The following is a 24,715-nucleotide window of genomic DNA, read 5'->3' on the forward strand; positions in this document are numbered from 1 at the left end:
TTTTTCTAGCAACGTCACTGCTACGTCACTGCCCACACTGCGATCACAATCAAAAGACAACATACAGCTGATAGCAGCGAAGGGAGTTTAGAGAGCTGCTTCCAGCGATTTTGACAAATGCACACATGCAATAATAAAAACATAACCATGCACAGCTGCGTGCTCTACAGCGGTGTTAAATCGACGTCCTCAATCGTCACGCAGACGCTTTGCTACTTGCTTTCACCACTTCGCCACTCGATTTAATAATCATATGTTTTAGAAGTAATGCAGTTGCATAAAGACCTCTATTAAAAAATGATGAAGCAAGTGTGTGCAGATCAATGTTTACATATTAGATCTAAATCACCAACAAGTTACAAATCATTACCAACAGGTCCTTGTCAAACCGCATGCAAAGGTCTTTCACAGCACACTTTGCGTTGTTTTTACTTTTTAACGTTTATTTTACGTTTAGTTTATATTGTTTTACATTACGTTCTAGTTTAACAAATTTGCTGATACTTTTGAAACCATACAGAACTAAACATACATTACCTTCTTGATACGTTGCATTGAATCCTTTCTGAACTCCGGAGCTGTCTGTTACAAAACGAACAATCACGTCTTCACCTCTGTTGGAGACGAAGTCAACAGGATCATTAATTGTTACGTCATAACGAGCCAATTTGTTTTCATCATTCACAATCTGAAAAAGAAATAGGTATAGAAAGAAAACACTAAAACACTTTTTTAATTTGCGACATCTTTAAAGTAGGCTACAACTCAGATTTTGATAAAAAAAAGATGCTGTGCTCCTATATTATATACATTCTATTTCGCATGTTTAAAAATTGTAAAAATGTGGGTGAAGCCATTATACAGTATATACACACCATTTCTTGTCTTATAAAAAAATACTCTATAAAAAGAAAACACTAAAACGATTAAACTAATTTATAAGTAAACAAGCTACTGCCGCTCAATATTGGCCATAAAACTAACAACGTATTGAAAATCTTCTAACAAAAAATTCCATGCTTTTTTGACAAAGAGAAGGCTTTCAATAAAATAATTGTTTCAAAAAGCTGCACACAATTCAATTAAGCTATAAGAATGAAGATAGTAGACTATTAAACAAATACTTTTGAGAGTGATTTCGCTTTTTGTACCACAGAATTATTTTACTGCAACGTTATTATGTCAAAAAGACATTAATTTTGCATTAACCTACGTCAAGGTGATCATGATTGGAATGAACTGTCAAGTCGTGAATCCTGAGTTTGGTCGAGCGATCTGTGCCTGCCTGGATAGTCCAGTAACATTCTTCGTTGTTATTGTAGTTATCGGGATAATTGGAGGAATTAAGACTTTGAGAAAATGGACGAGAAGAAATACTTTGTCCACAATTTGGTTGCACTGTCAATTTCGAAAGTAAATTTATTTGTATTATGGGCGCCTTTGTGAAACTTTTTTTCTAAAAATTGTTCATCCAAATCATTATCAAATTTGAATGCAATATTACAATACTAATTACAATAATAGTATTAAACACAATTATTTTCTTTTTCTTTCATAAAAATGGTACTGCTATTTTGCATTCATCAAATGCTGGCATTTGCACAACAATCTAACCTCTTAGTGTCATTTATTAAGAATCGATTTCGCTACAGTAATATTATTTTTAGCTAGCACATGTAAAAAAGAAAATTTGAAAAATACGTAAAAAGAACAAAAAGCAAACTCCGATATTTTCAACACGCATAAAAAAACTATTTTAAGAAGATGGTTACATAATATTAAAATCAAAAGCTGCAAGCCTAAATCTTAAACTGGTGTTTTGCCACGATTTCCAACCATGTACTGGTACAAAATTAAAGAAATACATGAACATTATCATCCATCAAGTAAATTGCAACCGTTGAACAAGACGAATATAAAGAAAAACGCAATTTAGTTTACAGTCCACTGCCATAAGTTTACATTGATATAACGTCAAACGGAATAAAGTGTTAATGGGCATGGTTGAATAATCTACACTACAGGGGTCAGAGGTTGCTGATGACATAGCATTAAACAAAACAGACTAAATGGTTGATCGAATCAATTTCTGTATGTTAATGGTAGCTTTGATTTTATGTAAAGTTATAAAAAGTTAGTAAAATGTAACTGCAAACACATACAGCTGGAAGGTTAAACAAAGTGACAGATAATTAATGTAAGTACTCAGCCATGTGCTTACACTTTTTAGAATGTCATTGAGTGGTTGGGCAGCAAGACCCAACCGTGTGCTCTCGGTATCAAAGGAATAAATAATTATTGTTTTACTACTTCGTCCTAGTTTCTGTAAGTTTATGTCGCGAGTTGACATGCAAACGGAGGTATTTGATCATACTTTTAATGAAAATCTTTGTTAAACAATTGACGAAAACACAGTAGTGTTAGTTTGCCTATATACGCAATCACTTAAACATAAGCAGTATCATCAATTAGGTATATTCAGTTCTGATGAATCACATTCATCAGACGAACGTTACAACTAGTGCTACAAAAGCTAATGTTTCTGTTAAACAGCCAAACTATTCAACAGTTATTACGTCAGGTCAACCTTTTATAATTTGACAGTACGTGTAACAACAAACAAAGATTTGTACTGATAAAATAACTTACTACTAATAGAAACCATTGGTGAAAAATATTGAAAAATAAGCATTTTTAAACTAACTGAATAAGACATGCAAGTAGAATTCAAAATAACTATGACGTTATTTGATCTAAAAAGTAATGTTGTTGTTTAATCTAAACAGTACGTATAGCTTAAGTTCAAAGTTTACCTTGTTTGTAGATTAACTGAAAAGATTTTGAGCCAAATCCATAGTCATAAACAAAGTAGTCATATTGTATCTGAATTGTAGAGTTGCGTGATATAAACAGCCGTTGATTTCCTTGATACCCTGAAATCCAGGTGTTGGTGTTTCCATTTATAATCTAAAAACACACCAGAATGTATTACAATTTCAGACGCGATTTCAAAAACTAAAGTTCTTTAACAGGAGCGTGTACGTTGACTAACTAGTAACTACCCATGTAGGCTATAACATATGAAATTAAAACATACATGTGACTACCAGAACTTATGAAATAATTAAGAAACAAATACAGTGGTTCTCGATTTTTTAAATCGGCTCACTAAAGAAATATAAAGCAATTGACGGCACGCTCATTACAAAACAAAGTTTATTAAAATCTATATTCTGCCAATTTAAACGCAATGGATGTGCCCATTTGTTACAGTTATGTCACTATTATATCGACAAGGCAGTAGGTAAATACGACAATGCCATCATGCTTGTCTGCACGCCTGTTTGTAATACAAACGAATGATTTTTCTACATTTTAAAACTCCGCGGCACACCTCACAACACATTAGTGTGCCGCGGCACACTAATGTGAAACACTAATCTAACAACTTGCTTTGGGAAGTTTGTTAGTTGGTTAGTGCAGTCAGTTTAGTTGTACGGCGTACGCGTTATATTAAGTGAGTTACGCAGTGAAAATTTGGTCTCATTCGTGATACCGAGCATTGAAAAAATAAATGGAAATTTTGTGATTCCAGGCATTTGGCACTGACGCAAGTAAGATGGTCATTTACTTTCTCGAAACCACTTTTTATAAGCAACCATTTCTACTCAATTTGTTGTAGGCTATTATAAATTCAATGTCATAAAAGTTAAGGTGAAATAATACAAGAATAGTTTGAAAACTCCTTTCTTATCCAATACATAGTGGAATAAGCTTGTTTTTTAGGCTGAAAACTTGATAAGCTTTATTTCAAGTTTATAAAACAAGATTTCCAATATTTTTTTTTCTAAAAAAAGTATATTATAACAAGATCAAATCCTAGCCAATTTTTTTTGCAAAAATACTGCTGTTTGCAGTTCAGTTCAGCAGGCCAATGCCCTAAGAAAAAGTAAGCATTTAAGAAAAGCTTCTAGACTCTAGAGCAGCATACTGATCATAATCACGAGTGAAATCAACAAGTATAGTCGAAGGGGCGCCGCTCCGCAATCGACGTATCTATCAATCAAGTGTTTGCAATAATACAAATAAATTAGTGTTCTAGTTTCAATTCCATTGTCAATCTCATTGAAAACTGATGTTTTTTAATTTTTGGTACTTTCAATAATTTACCTCTTTTTAGGCCTATATATTTAGTGGTGCTTGGAGTTTCCCGTCAGAAACCGCTGATTTAGAAAATTACAGTAAGCAAAATAGTGAGGCTTACTACAACTTAAGTAGCATTACGCACCTTAATGGATTGGTAATAATTTTGGTTGCCTTCAAATTGAACCATTAGTTCAACAAGATGATTTGGTTGAGCAGAGATAGTCGTAGTGCACTGAATGCTCCGATAATAATAGTCATTGTTTCGATTTTGCTCTAGACTAATGGATGCTTTTGAATAATCAGAAATCAAAATGGTCTGATTGCAATTGCCTGGAAAGACATATGATGACGTTAGTGTGAAATGGAGCAGAAAAAATTGTAAATATTTTAGAAAAAGCTATAACCTATGGTGGTTGAAAGTAACTTAGAGCAATTATCACAACTTAACAAAGTTAGCTAATAATTATCAAGTACCAGGGTATTCTGTGTAGACTAATACCTTCACTGTATGTTCCGTTAAATCCAAGTGCCCCTGAGTTTGCAGCGGCGTGATAACGAATTCGCAAAATTCCAGATGCGGCAAAAAGTTTTGTAGATACCGTTGAACTTTGTTCGTATTTTTCTATTCTTGAAAAGTCGTCAGTAACCTTGTAGATCACAAACACATCAATAAAAAAATAAGAACTTTGTACCAGACTGTTACAAATGAAAATGATCATAATGATAAATTTTCTTCAAACGTTTTGAAGGTGTCGTGCGTAGAAACAATATAGAAAGTACAGTAATTGACTGATTGGATTGCTAATTGTTGAAAGGAGTATAGATTGTTTGATATCATTGGCATCAGAAACGTCAAACAAACATAAGGCACACACCATATAGTTTTAATAGGAACATAATAATAAGGAACGACAACCACAGTGGAAGCATTATCATTTGCAAATTGTTAAAATTTAGATTGAAATTAATGATAACCCTTTCCAACATATTACACTGACTAAGAATCTTTTTTAAAAGCCCGAGATGTGAAAGTCATTTTAAATATTTCCAGGTCCCTGATTTCGAAAATATACTTGGTTTTTTCGAATTGGCTCTAGTTGTGTTTTCTTTATATTTTAAAAGTAGCGGATGTCCACCTCCAGTTGTCCAAGAATTTTTATGAGTATTACTAAATGATAAGTATTACAAAGTAGATAGAAAGTATTACGTTACGTCAGTGTTTATATACTGTACAGTGTACATAGCCAATAATGATATTTTGAGAGAGCGGAATGTCGTGTTGCTTGCTACATAAAATGACAGGACTTTTTCCTTGCAGGTGAAGTTTATTCAACATACAGTACACAAAAAAGCGTTTTGTTTAAGAAATTATGTTGTCTAAATTTTAAAAGCTAAATTTAAACTAGAAAAACATAAAAAATATTTACCCTAAAATTAGAATCAAAACACACCGTTTAGACGTTGCTGTCCTGGTTGTTCCAGGTTTGTCGTAATGTTGTAATGTTGTAATGTTTGTCGTAATGCCATTTTATTTTATTAAAAGTTAACTTTTGAGGGAAGAAGGTTTCTCTTTGCCTAAAGCTGCAGGATTTTCGTCAGACTTTTTCAAAAACTTGTCGTCACAGTAAAGACAATAATAGCTTCAATGACGGAGGCGTTTTGTCTTCGGCACTAGTGCTAGTAGATCTGAGATCGATTCCAGGTCGGGTCAAACCAACGACTTTAAAAACACGATACCAATTGTGTTCTTTTTTGCATTCCGCAGAAAGAATAAGTCAGGTAATAATGTGATGACATTGTAAACCTGATATAAAATTAAACATGAGCCCTGTCGCTAAAATACCTTAGCTTTTGTAGAGCGATAAGAAATAAAACCATAACATTATTATGATTAAAGTAAAGTCAACCTACTTTAAATGATATGAGGTATTTTTTGATAAAAGTAAAAAAAGATTAAAAAAAAAAAAAAAAATTTAGCCAATCTACAAGGAGAAGATTTAAGGCATAAATAATTTCTTTTCAGCTGCATAAGTTTACATCAAGTGCATAAGTATTGCGTCATCAGGGTTGCAAAGTAAAACGAAGAACGGTCTTTGGCAATAAGTAAATTTTAAGTCTGAAGTTAAATGCATAGTTTTTATTACCAAACAAGTGCTTTCCAATTGTATAGGCATTAAATATGCTATTGTAATTAATTACTATTAAATATTTGTAACAACTCTTTATGTAGACTAATGTTGCCTTATTTCTTACTTTCTTACGCAATATTTTTTATTCAATAATAAGGTTTTTTTATACAATATTTTTCTTTTTAGATTTGATAAGAGCTATATGCATAGCCGAAAACGTTTGCTCTTTTGTTTTCATAATGCTAAATGTTGTGTTGTTGCTCAGTTATGTCTATTCATGGTTTAAAAAAGTAACCTCTATACCGAACTTGCATAATAAAGTTTTGGATTTTACCGTCCAATGAAGGATATTTACCTTTACTTTTATATAACTGCAGACAGGACGTCACTGTTTCAACCTTAAGGTCTTTTTATTGCAGTAAATTGTACACTCTGTAGGTAGGCCTTACTACTATACAAGTAACGCAGTGTGGTGATTTTTCCATTTGTGGTACGCAAGGAACCACATTTAAGTACTTTCACCCATTTTGCCAGAGTGCTCAAACTTACTGTCAAGTATCCACATACTGTGTGAATATAAAATATGGCAACTGAATAAAGTGTTACAATTATCCACGCTCTGTATTATTATAAAGGTTAGGATTTAACTGTCAACTATATTTAACATACCTCTAAGTATCCACTTCCCACAGGAAGAGTAAATGCATCAATTTCAAACTGCAATGGATTTCCTGAAGGGTGGCGGATAATCCAGAAACATTCGTCTGCGTCAGTGTTTTCGTTTGGAAAAGAAGTAGATTTGATAATTCCAGAAGTGCTGCTTGAGAAGTTGAATCCGCAGTTTGCTTGAACTGTTTGAACATTGTTTACAAGTATATTGGCGAATATTCATTTAAAATATGTTTACATAAAATATCCAAAACTAAATTTTTGAAAAATTGGACCAGACTATAGTCCGAATGGTGTAAATCTTTATTAATAAGTGAGAGTGCCGTTTTTAATTTAATCTATTTAATTTTATTTTGAAATTATCTTAAATAATTGGATTCCGCATTTAAAATAAAAAGCCTCACACATTCTGACTTAAGGTTGTCTCATACAAATGTATTGTCAAGTGCCTAAACCGAAATAACGTACAGTATGATTTTATGTAGTTACTACAGTATGGTACCAAAATTCACAATTATGTCTAGAATTAACGTACTTAGCTATTTGCAGTAGGCCTACCCATAACATTCTTATTGTATCATAAAGGTATCATTTCGATTCAGTTTACCAAGATAATCATTATCTTTTTGTGCACCTTCGCTACTTACATTGCCTATATGTCAAAGTCACGTTTTCTGAAAGGTAGGTGTATATCCCGTGGGAAATTTGCAGATAATTTTCATTGGAAGCAATTGTAGTTTCATTAATGGAAGAATAAACGTATCGGGGGTATGACGATCCTCCTTCAACCTGAATAACAACATATTTAGTTCTTGAACAATTGTAACGTATCAACCCACTTGGCGAAGCGGAAGGTCAGCCTGTCTTGAGGAATTGAGGATGTCGCTATAATAATCTCCAGTCTGGAAGCCAAACGCTACCGGACAAGCTGAGGCCTAGACAGGATTGCCATATTGGCGGTTTTAAGGTCAAATTTAAGAAATTTAGCGTTTTTTTAATACGTTTGGCAGGCTATTTTAAGTTTGGCCTTTTCACATATTTTTGGTGTTCTTTTTTTATGTTTTTTTTTTGCATTGTAAATAGTAGCCGCAGTAGTAAACTCGCAGTAGCCTATTTACAAAATATCAGGCCTGAAAAGACAACTTTTCACGAATATTGATTGTAACCACCACAGGTTGAGTTACTGATTCTATTTGGCGACCAATAGTTGTTATGCGGACCGCACATACATTAAACAGAGAATACAATAAAGGGGACCCAACACACAGCAAAACCTAGAAAATTAACAGGGCTTAGCCCCACTGAGACCAGGGAGCTTGCAGGGCGTGGAATAAGAGGGCTAGTTAAGCACCATCCAAAGTCACGAATTTATAAACTGAGCGCTAGTAATGGACTAGGCCAGCATAGGGGTATAGCAGAGAAAAGGGATAAAAGATTACTGAGCAGTAGCACCAGCAGCCATTTAGGTTTCACAAATCCAGTAGGCAATTACATCTACATTGATCTTTCAGTATGATACAAATCCGATATCAATTAGTTACTGATCCCTTGTATTCAAATAGAAATATAAACATTAAGTTAGTTTAAGAGTGTACTTACATACTGTGTGACTTCCACGATAATAAATATTTAAACCCTAAACAAAACTGCTTTCGAATCTTCCGCCTCGCCGTCAAAACATCATCGCGGTGACAACATCCGGGAATGTGCATAAAGCCTATTTTGGGAAGGGCAACGCAGTCGACCGAAACTCGCCATGTAAACAAGGGCTTCGTAAAGGGTCAGAAAGCAGGCATAAACAATTATGATTAAATCGGAACTGAGCATGAGATTATGAAACCAACATACCGGCCTCAAAAACATTACTGGGGTAGAAGTAGCTGTTTTTCCCAAGAGAAAAATAATCGAAGGCTCTTATTACATGAGCTTGTTCAGACAATACAACGTTTCAAATGTACAATGTCGCATAACTATGGAAAATATTTACGATCTCTGAAGTGGGTCCCCTGAGGTCGTTTGGAACACAAAAGCAAAGCTAGGCAAACGCATTGGAAACAAAACACAAGCAACAATACCATAGACTAAGTTACGTAAATGTTCGCGTCGCGCGCGTAATAATAAACCTGTCTCTATCAGTAAGTCCAATCATCAAGGGAAATCGATTCAAATGTCTGCTTCCAAAAGACACACCTTTCGAACATCACGCACATAGGTTGAAGTCGCAGTCTTTAGACGAACCGTGCGTACAACGTCGTCTTGATCTGGAAACACTTCCGTCACTCTCGCTTTGGGCCACAACCCTCTGGATTGACAGTCATTTATTACCAAGACCACGTCGCCAACGGCGAGATTTCGAACTGGCTTCTGCCACTTGCTACGGGTTTGCAATAATGTCATGTATTCTGCAGACCAACGCTGCCAAAACTGGTCGGCAAGGTAGTTAACTAACCGCCAAGACTTACGGTAACTGTCAGCAAATGTAAATATATCACATGGCATGCTTGCATCAAGCTTGCTTTGTAGCAAGCTATTAGGTGACAGAGCCGCCAAATCTTCGGGATCGTCGCTAACTGTTGTCAATGGCCTGTCATTCATAATGTGTTCTGCTTCGGTAGCAAGTGTTATTAGGTCTTCATCCTTCAAAGTTCGGTCCTTGACCAAGGCATGCAGAATTTTCCTGGCAGATCGGGTGCATCTCTCCCAGGCTCCACCTCTATGTGATGCCAATGGGGCATTGAAAGACCACTTGATGCCTTTCTGAACATGGGCAAGGTTCCACCGTTTGATACCTTCAAATGTGCCGTTGTCACTTATGAGTTCTTCAACCATGCCTCTTCGATTTACGAATCTTTGAAATGCTTGAAGGAATGAGTAGGTGTCGAGGGAATAAGCAATTTCAAAATGTACAGCCCGAGAGGCCATACAGGTAAATACACACAAGTAACGTTTGGACATGCTTCTACCAGACTTGGTCAGAAACGGCCCTGCATAGTCCACTCCTGTGCAAGCAAACGCTGGTCTACCAGGGGTAACCCTACATTTTGGAAGTGGTGCCATGATTTGTTGACCCCCTGTAGCATCTCTCAAACGACACACTCTACACTCACGCAACACACGACGCACAGTAGAATGACCTTTAATCACCCAAAAAGCCTCCCTACACACACTAAGCGTATGAAGCGCGCCGCAATGGGCACTACAAACATGAAAAAACTCATGGCGCGTCACCAGGCGCGTCACATGGTGTCGGCTGGGCAAGATCATTGGATGTTTTTCCCTAAAGCGAAGCAAAACTTCAATCAGATTGCTTGTTTGGTCTGGGCCTTGAAGTAGGTTGTCATTTAAAGAAGTGCCCCTGAACTTAGACGCACAATCGAAGACAATGCGGAATTTTTCACCGGTAGCATGATGAGAGAGGTACCATGTTCGGTTGGTCTGAGGCAATTGATCATGTGGCATCTTTTGTGCATATCCGTTGTCTAAATATTCTCTAATCTTCTGACTATACATATCGAAGAACTCGTCATCCTTTCCAAACCTACGCCGAAAGTGCTTCAAGCGTTTTTCGGCAACCTTTCTGTTGCCAGAGAGTGTAGTTTCCTCATCTTTCCATGGTAGACCTAGCTGATAATGTCCCTCCACCTTTTTGACCGATTCTTTCATTAAAGTCAGCGCTTGTTTGTCATTGATGGACATGGCAAGTTCATCTGGATCACCAACATCATTGAAGTCATGATCGTAGGTTTGCTGCATGTGACGATGCAGTATGTCACTACCAGAGTGAATAAAATTAACATGCACCAAGGCCTTGGAACTATTATGTCCCACAGGACCACTCAATGTCCAACCCAAGCCAGTACGAATGGCATTTGGTTCACCATTCCGGCCTCTGCGAAACGCATGCATATAGTGTGCTTCCTGCACATCAGCACCAATTAAAAGGTCAACTGACTTTTCAGCCAGCTCTGGGATGTCAACGCCTTGCAATACATCTGGAAACATGCTAGCATCATCAGCATTCGGAATACTTCCATCCAGAGCAGGTAATGCCGGAACCGCCAATACAGCATCAATCTCCATCCCCTTACATTCTTTTATGCCACGTGTATACAGACCCTGCAACCTGTAACCACGTTGTTGACTGACGCCGTTCATAGTTGAAATGGAGTAATCCACACTCTTGCCTGTCATCCCAAGCCGCTTCATCAAGTCGATTGTGCAGAGGGTGGTGTCTGAGCCTTCATCAAGAAAGGCATAAGTATCGACTTGTGACTTTCTATCCGGGCTCCAAACTGTAACCGGTACCACCTTCAGACGTACCATATAACTCTTTGCACCACGCAGCCCCGAACTAGCGCAGGTTACTACAGAAGTACAATTGGAAGAGGTAGAGGACCCGGCCTCTTTGCTGTCCTGGCCAGGTTTCATGGGTTCTGTGGCTCCATACTTTCTTCCACTCCTGTCATCTTGAGGGCGGTGAAGCAGAGTGTTATGTCTTCCCTTGCAAAGCTTACAACTCCTGTCCCACTTGCACTCTTGTACACGATGTCCAAACTCTAAACAGTTAAAACAACACTGGGCAGCTCTAACTGTCCGTTGTCGGTCCACTTCAGCCATGCGACGAAACTGCCTGCATTGCCACAATGGGTGTCCGTTAGAACACACAGGGCACTTCCAATCGCATGGTTCTGAAGAATAGTTTGCACCAACGCTACTCTTAGCAGTATGAGGTCCACCCTTTACTGAACCCTGTGATGCATATGACAGAACACCTTTACCTGACTTGGTTCTTCTTTCCTGGTTCGAATGAATCTTGTCTCTGTTGAGAGCCTGTGCCAAGTATCCACCTTGGACCCGAGTATACTGGTAAATATGATCAGCCAGTTGAGCAAATGTAAGCCCTTCAACAGAGACCTCAATCAACCGATCCTGCAACTTGGGCGGCAGACGACTCACAATACTTGTCAGGGTGTGACGTGTGTTCAACCCACAATCTAGTCTTCCCCCACAAGTCATTTCACAATCCTTCATCTGACGCGACAGATCTAATAATCCCTGCGTGTTCCCTTCCTTAAAGGCAGGGCCATTTATGATCTTTTCAATAAAGGCTGTGGTAACACTGTCGATCATGCCAAAGTTTCTGTACAGTGTGTTACGGGCATGGTGGTAAGCAAGGCTTGGTGGTTCCATGACAATGCATTGCTCGATGCTGCGTCGTGCCCTCCCAGTGCAGCAAGAGATCAAAAGGTCCAACATAGCAGCTGGATCGTTTACATCGCGAATGACATATTTCTCAAAATATCGGACAAAGCGATAATAATCTGTTGGCGTACCATCAAATTTACTCTCTTCTGTTACCCGACCACCCTGGGCGCGGCAGACTGCAGTTGCCATTGAATGCAATGCACCGACAACCTTTTCAATCTGTGAATTTGCCGAATGCAATGAGGTATCCAGACCTGTGGATTCATGCCTTACGGGCAAGTGCCTCCCAACACCTTGGTAGCCAGGCACAGACCTCATGTCTGCGCTGTGCTGACCATAGGAATCTCTTTGCTCTCCCATCATCATGGGTTGGTGTGGTGCTCTCCAGCCATTCCACTCTGCTTGGCACTCCACGTGAGCATCCTTAGGCTTGACTTCATAATTCACAAACGAATTCCAATGCGAAGCCGTGACGCGTTCACCGGGCAGCACAGACCGCGAATCCATGTCGGCATGGCTCCTGGTAATAAAATCCCTTTCGCTAGAAACATCTAGCCCTTTGTCGCTACGGTGCAGTTTCCCTTGACAAGATTCGAAGGTACTGTGGCTCTCGTTCCCAACGAGATTGACAACTGTCTCTGTTTTTGGCGGAAGTGCGCCTTTTGACAGAGGGACATCGCCAGTCACATGGTGAGATACAGATTCCTCACGGACTAAACCCTCCCCCTCACCTATTGCCTTTTCTGACTCAACCTTGCCATCGCCCGTCAGAGAAGATTTAAAACGTCGACGCTCCAGCTCCAAGGCCCGGCGCTCTAAAGCCATCTCCTGGCGTTGGAGCTGCAAAGCGCGACGCTCCAGTTCTAACTCTCGTTCCTCCAATTGGAGAGACAACTCAGCATGGCGCTTATCCATAGTGAGTTCAACAAAATTAATGAAAACAAATACTACCAGTAAGTATTAACAAAATAAAACAGCCGCAGTATATCCCTACAGTAGATGTAGGCTACAGATAAGCCAGACAACACAACAGTAAACAACAACAAAAAATAACCGGGGGAATTCCCTTCGGAAATAACCTACGAGTCAGCAGCTTACAACTAGCAAAGCGAGCTACAACTGATCACAACAGTAAATCAAAAATTATGTAAGTTGGAGTAGAATCAATTAATGCGCATTCAGCCACAATTAACCGAACTAGACTACTGCAACCTCACACAAGAAATTCAATGACTGACATTCAACTCACACAGCAAAAGCAGCCACTACACACATTCATGAATCAATCGTACCGTAGCCTACCAGGGTACGCAAGAAATCAATAATTGATATGATGTAACCACCACAGGTTGAGTTACTGATTCTATTTGGCGACCAATAGTTGTTATGCGGACCGCACATACATTAAACAGAGAATACAATAAAGGGGACCCAACACACAGCAAAACCTAGAAAATTAACAGGGCTTAGCCCCACTGAGACCAGGGAGCTTGCAGGGCGTGGAATAAGAGGGCTAGTTAAGCACCATCCAAAGTCACGAATTTATAAACTGAGCGCTAGTAATGGACTAGGCCAGCATAGGGGTATAGCAGAGAAAAGGGATAAAAGATTACTGAGCAGTAGCACCAGCAGCCATTTAGGTTTCACAAATCCAGTAGGCAATTACATCTACATTGATCTTTCAGTATGATACAAATCCGATATCAATTAGTTACTGATCCCTTGTATTCAAATAGAAATATAAACATTAAGTTAGTTTAAGAGTGTACTTACATACTGTGTGACTTCCACGATAATAAATATTTAAACCCTAAACAAAACTGCTTTCGAATCTTCCGCCTCGCCGTCAAAACATCATCGCGGTGACAACATCCGGGAATGTGCATAAAGCCTATTTTGGGAAGGGCAACGCAGTCGACCGAAACTCGCCATGTAAACAAGGGCTTCGTAAAGGGTCAGAAAGCAGGCATAAACAATTATGATTAAATCGGAACTGAGCATGAGATTATGAAACCAACATTGATGATGCTTTTCATAATATTGCATTTTGAGCTGATTTTGTCAACAGCATAATTACTACCACAGCCTAAGATGTTGCGATCGTGCCATATTTTAATCTGAGAATCCATAAGAAAACGCCGGATTTCTCAAATTTGGAATTTAAACCGCCAAAATGACAATCTTGAAAATCAATTTAGGCCTTATCTTTGTCTGGCAGCTTTTGGCTTCCTGTCCGGATGTTATGATCGCGACGTCCACGGAATAATGAAACCAAAGCCTGCGGCTGCTCTGTCGCAGGCTTATAATGCAGCCTCCATCATACCGTCCACTCGTGGTAGTAAAAAGATAGATTCATGCAACTTGAAGCTCATAAAAAAAAAAAAAAAAATTAGCGCATTGGACCTAATGCTATTTTCAACATAGTGCGATCTCCTCGGCGCTTTTCATGTTTAATTGTATTGCTTGTTACACTCAAAATTGAAACACTCACAGCGGCAAGAAATTATGTTTAATCTGTAAGAAAAGTTGTTTAAAAATAGCAGACTCTTAATCAGGGATATCTATAACTACGGGATTGGAAACTCTGTGGAACTGAAAACCATTTAATACACCAGTAGGGTCACTTTTCTTTGGGCGCTGCTGTGATAAATAATCACATATATTGACCTCAAAGGGCAGCAAGTAGTACGATAAACGAACAATCAAAAGTGTAACAATCACTTCACCTGCTGTAATTTGTAAGGTCTACGCTTTACTGGCCTGGTTTGTTTGTTTGTTTGTATTCCATTAGTGCAGTCATGTTGTATTTTGTTTGCTGCTTACAAAATTTCCAGAATGACTATTGGTTTTAGTTCTGATGACACCGTAAACGGATTGGTTTCGTACTGGATTGGTCTGTGCAGGCCCGGATTAAGGCGGGGGCTGACGGGGCTGCAGCCCCAGGCCCACCAAAAAAATAGGCCCACCGATAACAACTTACTAAGAGCAACTGACATGCTTATTATCAGGATCGAAAGAATAAAGGACGAAAATCATAGAACTAATGCTAACTGCGTAAACCAGTGGTTCTTAACCAGGGAAACGCCTCCCCAGGGGGTGTCAGCTAGTTTGTGCAGGGATTTTATATGTTCTTTTCAGCTTCAACACACAGGTGGAATCTCCTTGCTGATGTACTGAAACCACTTCATTTGCCAACAATTAAGCCTTTGTCTGATACACGTTGGGAGGCACGATATGACGCTATACATGCGCTAAGAAAAAGGTCATCAAGCAGTTTTTCAAGTCTAAGCAACGTCTAATGACAATGACGCACAATCACAGACTAAAGAAACAGCCAAGGGGTTTATCTTGTCGATGGAAAAGCTTGAAACCATTATTTTGACTTAATTGAGTTATGGTCGTGCATAATGGAGCGGTTTCATACAACTAGTCTCAGGCGTTGCAAGATAGCAAAATTACTTTGAATAAGGCAACAAAGTTGCTTCAGGGTCTACATGACTTTGTTCAAACATTAAGATCCCAATTTCAAGAATTCGAAGAAAAGGATAGAGTATTAAATGGCTGTCATCATTATATTGAAGAAATTTCAAGAAAGAAGAGAAGAAAAGTATGCTTGGATAGTGAAGGTGGATCTGAAGACATATTCACTTGATCCATCACGCAGATTCAAAGTAGACTCACATTTGCCAATCATTGACCAAATTATTTTGTGTATGAAATCACGAATTGCAGCATACGATCGTCTTCAAATAAGATTTTCGTTTCTAGAGGAATTAAACACCATGTCGAACTGTAAAATTGAAGAGAGTGCTAAAACATTGCTTCACTATTATCCAGATCATCTAGAAGAATCACTGCCTGAAGAGATGATGATCGCTTCTACCTTTTTCTCGGCCTTTTCTATGTTGACGTGTATTGTTTTTGATATGATGGTCAGAAATAAAAAGAACTGAACTGAACTGATTTATTTTTGTGCACAGTTAAAACAACACCATTTTAGCAGCAAATGCAGCAAAGAAACTCAAATGTTTAGATTCATCAATGAAAATAAGTTTATGTATGCATTTCCCAACGTATCTGTTGTACTAAGAATGTATCTTTGTCTGGTGATTTCTAATTGTTCAGGCGAGCGCTCATTTTCAGAGCTTAAAAGAGTAGAGAATCAACTGCGTTCATCCGTTGCATTCATTCATCTTTTTGGATTCATCGTTTTTTTCTAGCCGTGTAAATGTACTTTTATACATCAATTAAGTTTTAATGTGAGTGTAAATTTTGTATTATTATTGTAAAATCGAATTTCGTATATCTTTTAGTCGGTATATTTATTTTGTTAATCTTTCTGCAGTCGTAGTAATGTGATGACCCTACTCAGTGGCGTTCCAGGAATTTTGAAATGGAGGTTTTGACGACCCGAAGCCCGACGGCGTTTTCGCCTAAAACGACACCCAACGGCGGGGGTTCTGGGGGACTTCCCCCAGAAAATTTTGAAAAATTACTTTGAATTTATTGCATTCTGAGAGCATTTTCAACAAAAATGTGGGTATGAATATTCCTGTAAAATGGTGCTGTCAGGTGGCATAGCAAAAGGATAAGATCATGTTTTCTTCGGCATATTTTGGAAATAAAGCTAAGTCTATACGTTTTCTTGTTGCTAATTCCTGGCTGAGATGTTTGCATGTTTGGTATTGGCAAAACTCGCTCTTTTAATGCAGTTTTGTTTAAAATTAGGCAAGTTTTTTTAGAGTGAAAGCATCATTCCCAAGCATAAAGAGACTGAAAGCATCATTCTCAATATCGTGACGTCACACAACATTTTTAAGGGGGGGGGGCCATGGCCCAATGCCCCCCCCAACCCTCTGCGTACGCTAGTGACCCTACTGATGTATAGCACTGGATAGAGTTTCCAATCCGGTAGTTATAGATATCCCTGCTCTTAATCAACAAGACAAATGTTTAAGCAGAGACCAAATTTCAATGAAAGTTAGGCTACAAGCATTTTTACGAGGAAAATCTTAGAAAAAATTGGTGGATTTTAATGAAGCAAATTGAATCTAAAACTCTTATAAGGCTGTTTTAGCAAACGCCAAGATTTTATTGGATAGGTTCTTAAAAATATGGGTCCTCAATCATGGTAAATTTACCTACGGAGATAATCTTGCTAAAGAAGAAAAGTTGGACTATCTGTTGTAAAAAGGCAGATAAGATAAATTCATCGATACAGAATGGACACAAGATGGTAAACTGGAGTAAAAAAGCTGGAAATGGAGAAAACGTAATGTCGTGTTTGACAAATCAAAAAAAATGATCTACAGAAAGCACGGTATTTTATCAAACTACTGTAATTAACTAAGCAAAACAAGTAAGGGTTGTATTTTGAATATAACATTGCAAGTTTAGTAAAAAAATGTAAAGTTTTGTGGTATCCAAACATACTTCAATACTAAAACTATTGTAATATCCAGCACTAAAGTTCCTCTCAAACTTGACGGTGACTTCAACGTTATATCCGGCTTGGGGATAGAATGTGTGAGAACATTGTTTCCAGAAGTAGCCTGTTGATGAGAGGAGAAGCAATTTCACACTCCTTGATGCTGTGTCAGTCATGTTGTACGTTTCATCACAGAAAACTATGAAAAACAAAATAAAAAAAATAATTAATTGCAAAATTGTCTAAATCATCTCGTTACAGAAAGCACATTGTTTTTTTTTTATATATCAAGTGATTAATAAAACGTATTCTGTTGCAGTTGTCCTAACGGTTGCCTATGGGTGTAAAAAAATTTTAACTTTTAATTTGTGTATTGCCGCTTGTTTGCAGCCAATGTCTTCAACGCCGAATAGTACAGGTGGATAGACCTAAACCACTGAAAATATTTGCATGAATCTGGCACCTTGATTTATAGTAGCACTGAATCCGTCATTAGCGGCATGGGCAACCGCGTGGTAATGAATAGTGATACTATTACTTCCTCCAACGTAAAACTCGTGAGCTGAAGCATCTTCCTTGTAGAAATGGTGAAATGAATCGCCGCTGTTGATCTGAAAATTAAGTGACTGATGTTTTCGGTTCAGAAGAGTTTTTACATCAACACAGTGTTACTCTTTGCGGTGTAAGAATGCTTTCAACATTGATAAAGAAGTATTTCAGAACGATCTTATCAATTAAACTTTTTACCTTTTACGCAATTCCCTAAATAAGGCATTTGTGCATTTTTAGTTATCAACGCTACTTGCTCACAAAAATGAATTTTATCTTTCTGTGGAACGTCAATCTAAAAAGCTACGTAACCTGTTAATTATAATTGGCTTTACTGCTTAGTGCAAGAATGTCAATGAATTTAGAATTTTGAGAAAAAGTAAATGATTATGTGTGAAATTTAATGTACTGCGGAACACTTACAACCAAGAAGTCATCTTCCCCTGATAGTTGTAAGTCATTTATATTGATGGAATGCAAGCTATTCCATGTGACGGTAAACACCCACACGCAATCGCTCATGCCAAAATACCCGTTTAGAAAACCAGGAGAAGCCAGGGTTGTTTCTGTTGAATTAAGTCTTCCAGAAAAACCGCATGTAGGGACAACTGCAAAACACAAGGAATGTTTATGCATGACTTTCATGATATTATTAGCCTATTAAGCTTAGTAATAATACTAAATTAATGATTATAATATTGAAAAATACAATGCAGTTTGTATTTCGATTGACACTTTTCCACTTAAGCGTATTGTTTCTTTTAAATGGACGTAAAATTAAAACTGTTTTAATTTTTGTATTTTAGCAAAGTCACAAAATAGGCTACCTTAGTTTAATATGTTATCTTTAATTAGTCATTATTACTAAGCTTCAATTAGTCAGTAGGTTAAACTAATTGCTTTAATATGTGATTTAGCGTTTCATGTTTTTGTTGCTTTGTGGTCTCTTGGCTGTTTAAATTTGAAAAATATCTGGTTCTTTACATTTATTTTGTCGTAATAGTTACACTTTTATAGATGCGTTATCATTCAGACTTGCCAATCCAGTGCTGCAATAGCTCTTTGATACTTACATTCCATCATTTTTCATTCCTATACCCCAGTGAGTTCGATACTCGGTCGAGTCACACCAAAAATCTTACACAATGATTTAGTTTGCCACTGCTCAACTTTGATGGAATAATTTTAATATGAGCAGTTTATCGGTGAGCAACGGTCGCATGAACTAGATGGAACAACACCAAGCTAGACGGTATGGTCTGAATATAGGCTGTATTGACAGCAATAGGTTACAGCAGTAATGGTTAGCAGCACGCAATACTCGCTGCTTTATAGTGACTGACTCGGACTTGTAGTCACACCAAACAGATTGCTCTTTCTATATAATGTGGTTAGTTGTTCATCTATACGGCTTAGCAAATCTGTCTGCGTGATAGGCTACAGTGTTAAGAACACATTGCTGCGATGGGTGTAGCCTCATCAAGAAATGTTGCTACAGTTATTTTAAAGTGGATAAAACAAGAAAGGATTACATGGCAAATATGGCTTGAAAAAGTTGGTTCAACCACTAGATACAACTCAGGATATGACAAAAAATGTCAAAGATGCAACATAATATACTGTAGACCACTTCATACATTTGTAAACTTTCCTGTATATTAAGGAATTAAAAATATAGCTTAGCCATTCCTTAAATCTTGTTTTGTTTGTTGTCTGCATGATTTCCATGTCACAAATACTGTAGATTACTCAGTAGATGACTGCAACACACCAGTGCTACATTCACCTATTTTGTTTATAACTCTATAGAAGTTAAATTGAAAAAACACTTACCGGTACTGTGCATGCCATGAGCATCGTGTTACTTACATTCTCTGATTTGGGCGGAAAATTCAGTGAGTCCAAACAGTGTAGAGTAGAATGGATATGAGTACCTTTGATATATCAGGGAGATTGTGTCAGACTGAGAAGTCCATATGACTTGCTGTGAGCTTCCGCTGATACCATGTGAACTACCAATAGAACTGTCTCGAATCTGTATAAAGTGTTTATAACGTTTGAGGTAATTGCACACACAAAGTTAAAGCTGTTATTGAGATTAGTTACCAAGCGATAACGATTATGTATTTTTAGATAAAGCGTTGATGATAAGTTGAGTTATGAAAACATCCAGATATGACCATCTTCTTTTTTGTGAGACAAGATTGTTTAAATTTCAAAACAGGTGATAGAAAGCCAGGGTTAGTGCATAGCGTCGTCCTGTGCTGCTATATCAGGGGTGGGCAAACTACGGCCAGCGGGCCGCATGCGGCCCGCGGGCACTTGCAGAAACTTGCAGAAACTTGCAGAAAAGTTGAACGAATTGAATGTAAAACTTCAGGGCAATGGTTGATTTGCACACGAGAAGTACGTCCACGTTAAGGGGGGGTTCCATACTTGATTCAAGTGTCGGGTATGAGAAGATAAGGTTCTCATTGTACTAAGCCTTCGGCACTAAGGAGAGTAGGGTGGCCAGTTCCTTTCTCTCGGCTGCCTTTACTTCAGCAACTACGCCCACCCAATTTATTACACCCTGGGTAGAGGTGAGCGGTGTTTTCAACAACCAGCTGAAGCTGGGAGTCGAACCAGGTTTGCATAATTGGAAAGCCAACGCTTTATCCGTTGCGCCATCCCACCGCTCTCGTTAAATCATTCCAAATGAAGCTGTCATTGTTCTTCAGACAAGCTGGTAACAACAGGTTTTGTCACATTCCTTTGCTGAAAGAAGCAAACATTTCTGGTGCACTTGCAGCAAAGTATAAAGTTCAGTTGGATACCTTGGCTATCGAATTCGGCAGAAGGTTCCAAGACTTAAAGAACCTGGAACCGCAGTTTAATATGCTCAGCTCTCCATTCACTACAGAAGTTTATTCTGATCCTGAGGATTTACAGCTGGAACTGCTGGACTTGCAAGCAAATAATGAGTTGAAAGAGAAGTTTAAGTCAGATTCACTGCCTGACTTTTACACGTCCTTGCCTGACGATTTGTTTCCAAACTTAAAAAACTTTGCTGCTAAGTTTTTGACACTGTTTGGATCCACATAGCCTACATATGCAAACAAGCATTTTCTTGTTTAAAAATAAACACGTCGAAGAACAGGTCTTTGCTGACAGACACCAACTTGCATGATGTTATGAGGATATCTACCAGCAAACTTGCTCCCAATTTGCAGAAGATTGTGAAAAACTGTGAACAGTTGCACAAGTCTCATTAACTTTTGTGATGATGATTGCATAGCTTTAAACGTTACTGAGTGTGAAATACAAAAATTGTGTTTAATATGAATATGCGTTTATTTATACACAGGGTAAATTTTCCTACTTTGTAATGAGAGTGTGCGGCCCCCGGCTGCAACATTTTTTCAAATGTGGCCCTCGGTACAAAAAGTTTGCCCACCCCTGTGCTATACCATGCATTCCATTTGGCGTCTTATAAATGGGACATTCAAAAACGACATGGTTAGCAGTTTGTTGGCGCCGCATTCGCAGGCTGATGAGGAGGCCAAACCCAATTGGGAAATACTGGAATGAAAGCAGTCTTGCCAGATGCGGAAAGCTGCTTGGCACCAAAAAATAACTAAAGTTTCACTAGATTGCATACATTTTCACCAGATATTTAAAACACCCTAAATAAAGCAATTTCGTCTAAAAACACAAATAGTTTTTGAAGACACGATGATGATGTTCGCCCTTCGTTTCCGAAGATGGCCAATGAGACTGAGATCAAGCTTCTTTTTTTTTTAGTGTGGGCTTTGGTCAGTGTAGGCTACATGAGTGCGGAGATGGCTGATGAGGCCTATCTGTGCGGTGAAGCTTCTGCTGCAGGATGGACATTGGAAGGATGGTTGACTAGGTCCAGGGTTTTTTGAGGCTCGGACCTTGCGATGTTCTCGTTTTCTGACAGCAGATAGCGTACGGTGTTTCTCAGCTGATTCTGCGCCTTTACAAATAAGCATAGGTGTACGAGCCGGGAGTGCAGGGAGAATTTGGGCAAGAATTCATGTTTGGGCAAGATTTTATACCTATCTACCCTCCTTAGTCTTAAAAAAAAGAATTTTCGGAACATAGCCTACCTTGCTAAAAAAGCTCAAAAAAAACTTGCAGTGATGAAAAGGACCCAAAACCTGTGTTGATGGCAGGCCGGCAGGGGTCAATTTGTAGCTGTTTGTGATGTCCAGTTCCTTTTGGGACTAGAAGTTTTGACATTTATATTTTCATTTACCAATCTCCTGGCAACATAGGCCTACTTCCAGGGAAAGGAAATGGACATAGCAACAGCCCAACAAACTGTACTTGGAACTATTTTCACTTCAAGAAATCACAGGAATGAGGAAAAGTTCTTTAACATTTGGAATGATGTTCATAAAGCTTTCAAACACACTGTTGTGTGCGACGCGAACACAACAGGTACGGTAGTTAATTGCGCCGGCGACGTCACGATTTTCCTAATCCACCCGGCAGGACTGAGCACTGTTAAAGCACGCCAACTTGAAGAAATCACTCGGTTTCCAATGACTGCTTCGCAGCAATGAAGTTTATACGGTTTTTCAAATTTGTTGACAAACAGTTCTAAATCCACTGTACGGCACACAAGTTTCACAGGTTGGCCAATGACGCACGGTAGTATGACCGGATCAGTAATGCCAAATGATGCACTTGTACGCGAAGGATTCTATAGTGATTGACTCAGTAAGTTGAACTTTGAGAGATATTGAGCTGCAAATATGGAATCAGACAGCTTACACGTAAAATAGGGATCACCCTAACAATTGTCAAACTTAAGTCCTTATTCAAATAGAAATACATAACAGAGAAGCAGCTAACAAAGCATAAACATCACTCAATCAATTTTCAGTCACAGACTACAGTAGCTAACAAGTTCGGCCAGTTGGCAAACTAACAGCAAAAACGAAAACGTCTCGAATGTTCCATAGACAATCTCGTGGTGAGTGTTGCCATTTGCAAACAGCGATAACATAACAATGAAGGGGAAACGACGCTAGGTGGCGAATACACAAATTAACGGGAGTAATGCAGTAAAACGAAAGGCAGGCCTTTCAAGGACCTGTTGAAAATCTAACACACACAATGAACAAGACTCAAGTATTGGTATTTTTTGCATCGTCAGTCAAAACCTTCAAAAAGGATGCAAGGATTGTGTGGTAAAATTACAGCTACAAAAACAGAAAATGAACAAACTGACATGGAAAGAGCACGTGTTGGTGTATACTATGATGCGATTGACAGGGTTACTGCAGAATTACCTGAAAAATTTACGAACAAAAGTTCGAAAGTATGCTACTGCTTTCTCTTCAGTCTTCGAAATTAGCGTCGGCAATTGCCAAGGTGATTGCCGACGCAGATGCATGAATGACGCATTAGCGTTGGCAATAAAAATGCTGAAGCCACACGAGCGTTTGTAAGGACCACAAAATCACAAAAAAAACTAATTTTCTTAGACTACACCAGACTAGGATGTTGATTCAATCTTACAATTGCTGGATGTTTTATTTGGGTTAAGCTACTTCCTACTTCGCCTGCGCTTAGACTACTCTAGTTATTTTTTCGCTTCTTGTTTTACGTGTGTTGGTACAATCTTTCCGTAATAAATGTTCACAGCAATTGCCGAGGCAATTTCAACTTTTTCCGTTTGGCCTCGGCAACATTTTTACCGAAGTAAAAATATGCTAATTTCGAAGACTGCTCTTGCAGATGTACCGTAGTGCTGAAAAATAATGCCAACCAACAAAGCTTGAAGTTGATATCTAAATTTTACACCGTGGAACAGGATTTCCTGGAATATCAACTTTTTCACCAACTCACAAACAACAGCGAAATCAAAACTGCTGTACATTTAATTTGTACAACGTACAAAATTCCTAATTTCAAATGAATTAGATAAATCTATGCCCCACTTTGCAAAAGCTGCAAAAATTCTAGCAACAGGTCCTGCAACTTCATGTTTAGCCGAAACGTCTTTTTCCGGATTACGACGACTGAAGACATATCTGAGAGTGAGACCAACAATGGGCCAAACACGACTGTCAAACTTAGCTTTGTTGTGGCCTACTTGGAAAGACCAACAACAAATAAAGTGGATGTCAATAGCATTGCAGATATATTTGGACAACGAAGCGGGGGAAACAAAATAATACTTCTTTTAAATTTGTGCATACCACCAGTCTACCACTGTATTTAATCTACTAATCAATACTTTTTAGTTCAATTTTGCAGTTTTAGAGGCATGTACCGGTAGTACTGCATTCTACTGGTTCGTTAGTGTAGTGTCAATTACTCCGTCGTCTGTTGTCGAATATATCTGTACCGGTTTATATTTGTACCGTATAGGCTACTATTTTTCGCAGCAGACAAAATAAAGATTTCTCTCTCTCTCCCTTAATGGTATTACTTACCATACCAATGGCTTTGTGGAAGTCTTGTCAGTTAACGCCTTATGCAATTTTTTTTCTTGAAGGCTATATTATTGCTTTTTCTTACAAGTGTACTTTTGCTTAGGCGCAGTTGATTATATTTGGGCAAAAATTCTTTC

General features: G+C 38.3%; 1 protein-coding gene across 2 annotated transcripts in view; it reads right to left on the reverse strand.

Annotated features, from left to right (window-relative positions):
• The window catches only part of LOC145768917 (uncharacterized), a 74,141-nt gene that overhangs the window by 30,599 nt on the left and 18,827 nt on the right, over positions 1-24,715 (reverse strand). For both annotated transcript variants that reach the window (XM_082580522.1, XM_082580526.1), the window contains 11 exons: positions 19,996-20,161; positions 18,550-18,734; positions 18,041-18,188; positions 17,583-17,776; positions 7,592-7,733; positions 6,945-7,126; positions 4,646-4,793; positions 4,289-4,476; positions 2,814-2,967; positions 1,214-1,398; positions 538-688 (listed from right to left, as the gene is read on the reverse strand). In XM_082580522.1, the coding sequence (XP_082436648.1) occupies positions 538-688; positions 1,214-1,398; positions 2,814-2,967; positions 4,289-4,476; positions 4,646-4,793; positions 6,945-7,126; positions 7,592-7,733; positions 17,583-17,776; positions 18,041-18,188; positions 18,550-18,734; positions 19,996-20,161 (1,843 nt within the window). The remainder of the gene's footprint in view (positions 1-537; positions 689-1,213; positions 1,399-2,813; positions 2,968-4,288; positions 4,477-4,645; positions 4,794-6,944; positions 7,127-7,591; positions 7,734-17,582; positions 17,777-18,040; positions 18,189-18,549; positions 18,735-19,995; positions 20,162-24,715) is intronic.

The sequence above is a fragment of the Aplidium turbinatum genome, chromosome 1, assembly GCF_918807975.1.
Source record: "Aplidium turbinatum chromosome 1, kaAplTurb1.1, whole genome shotgun sequence".
NCBI lineage: Eukaryota > Metazoa > Chordata > Ascidiacea > Aplousobranchia > Polyclinidae > Aplidium > Aplidium turbinatum.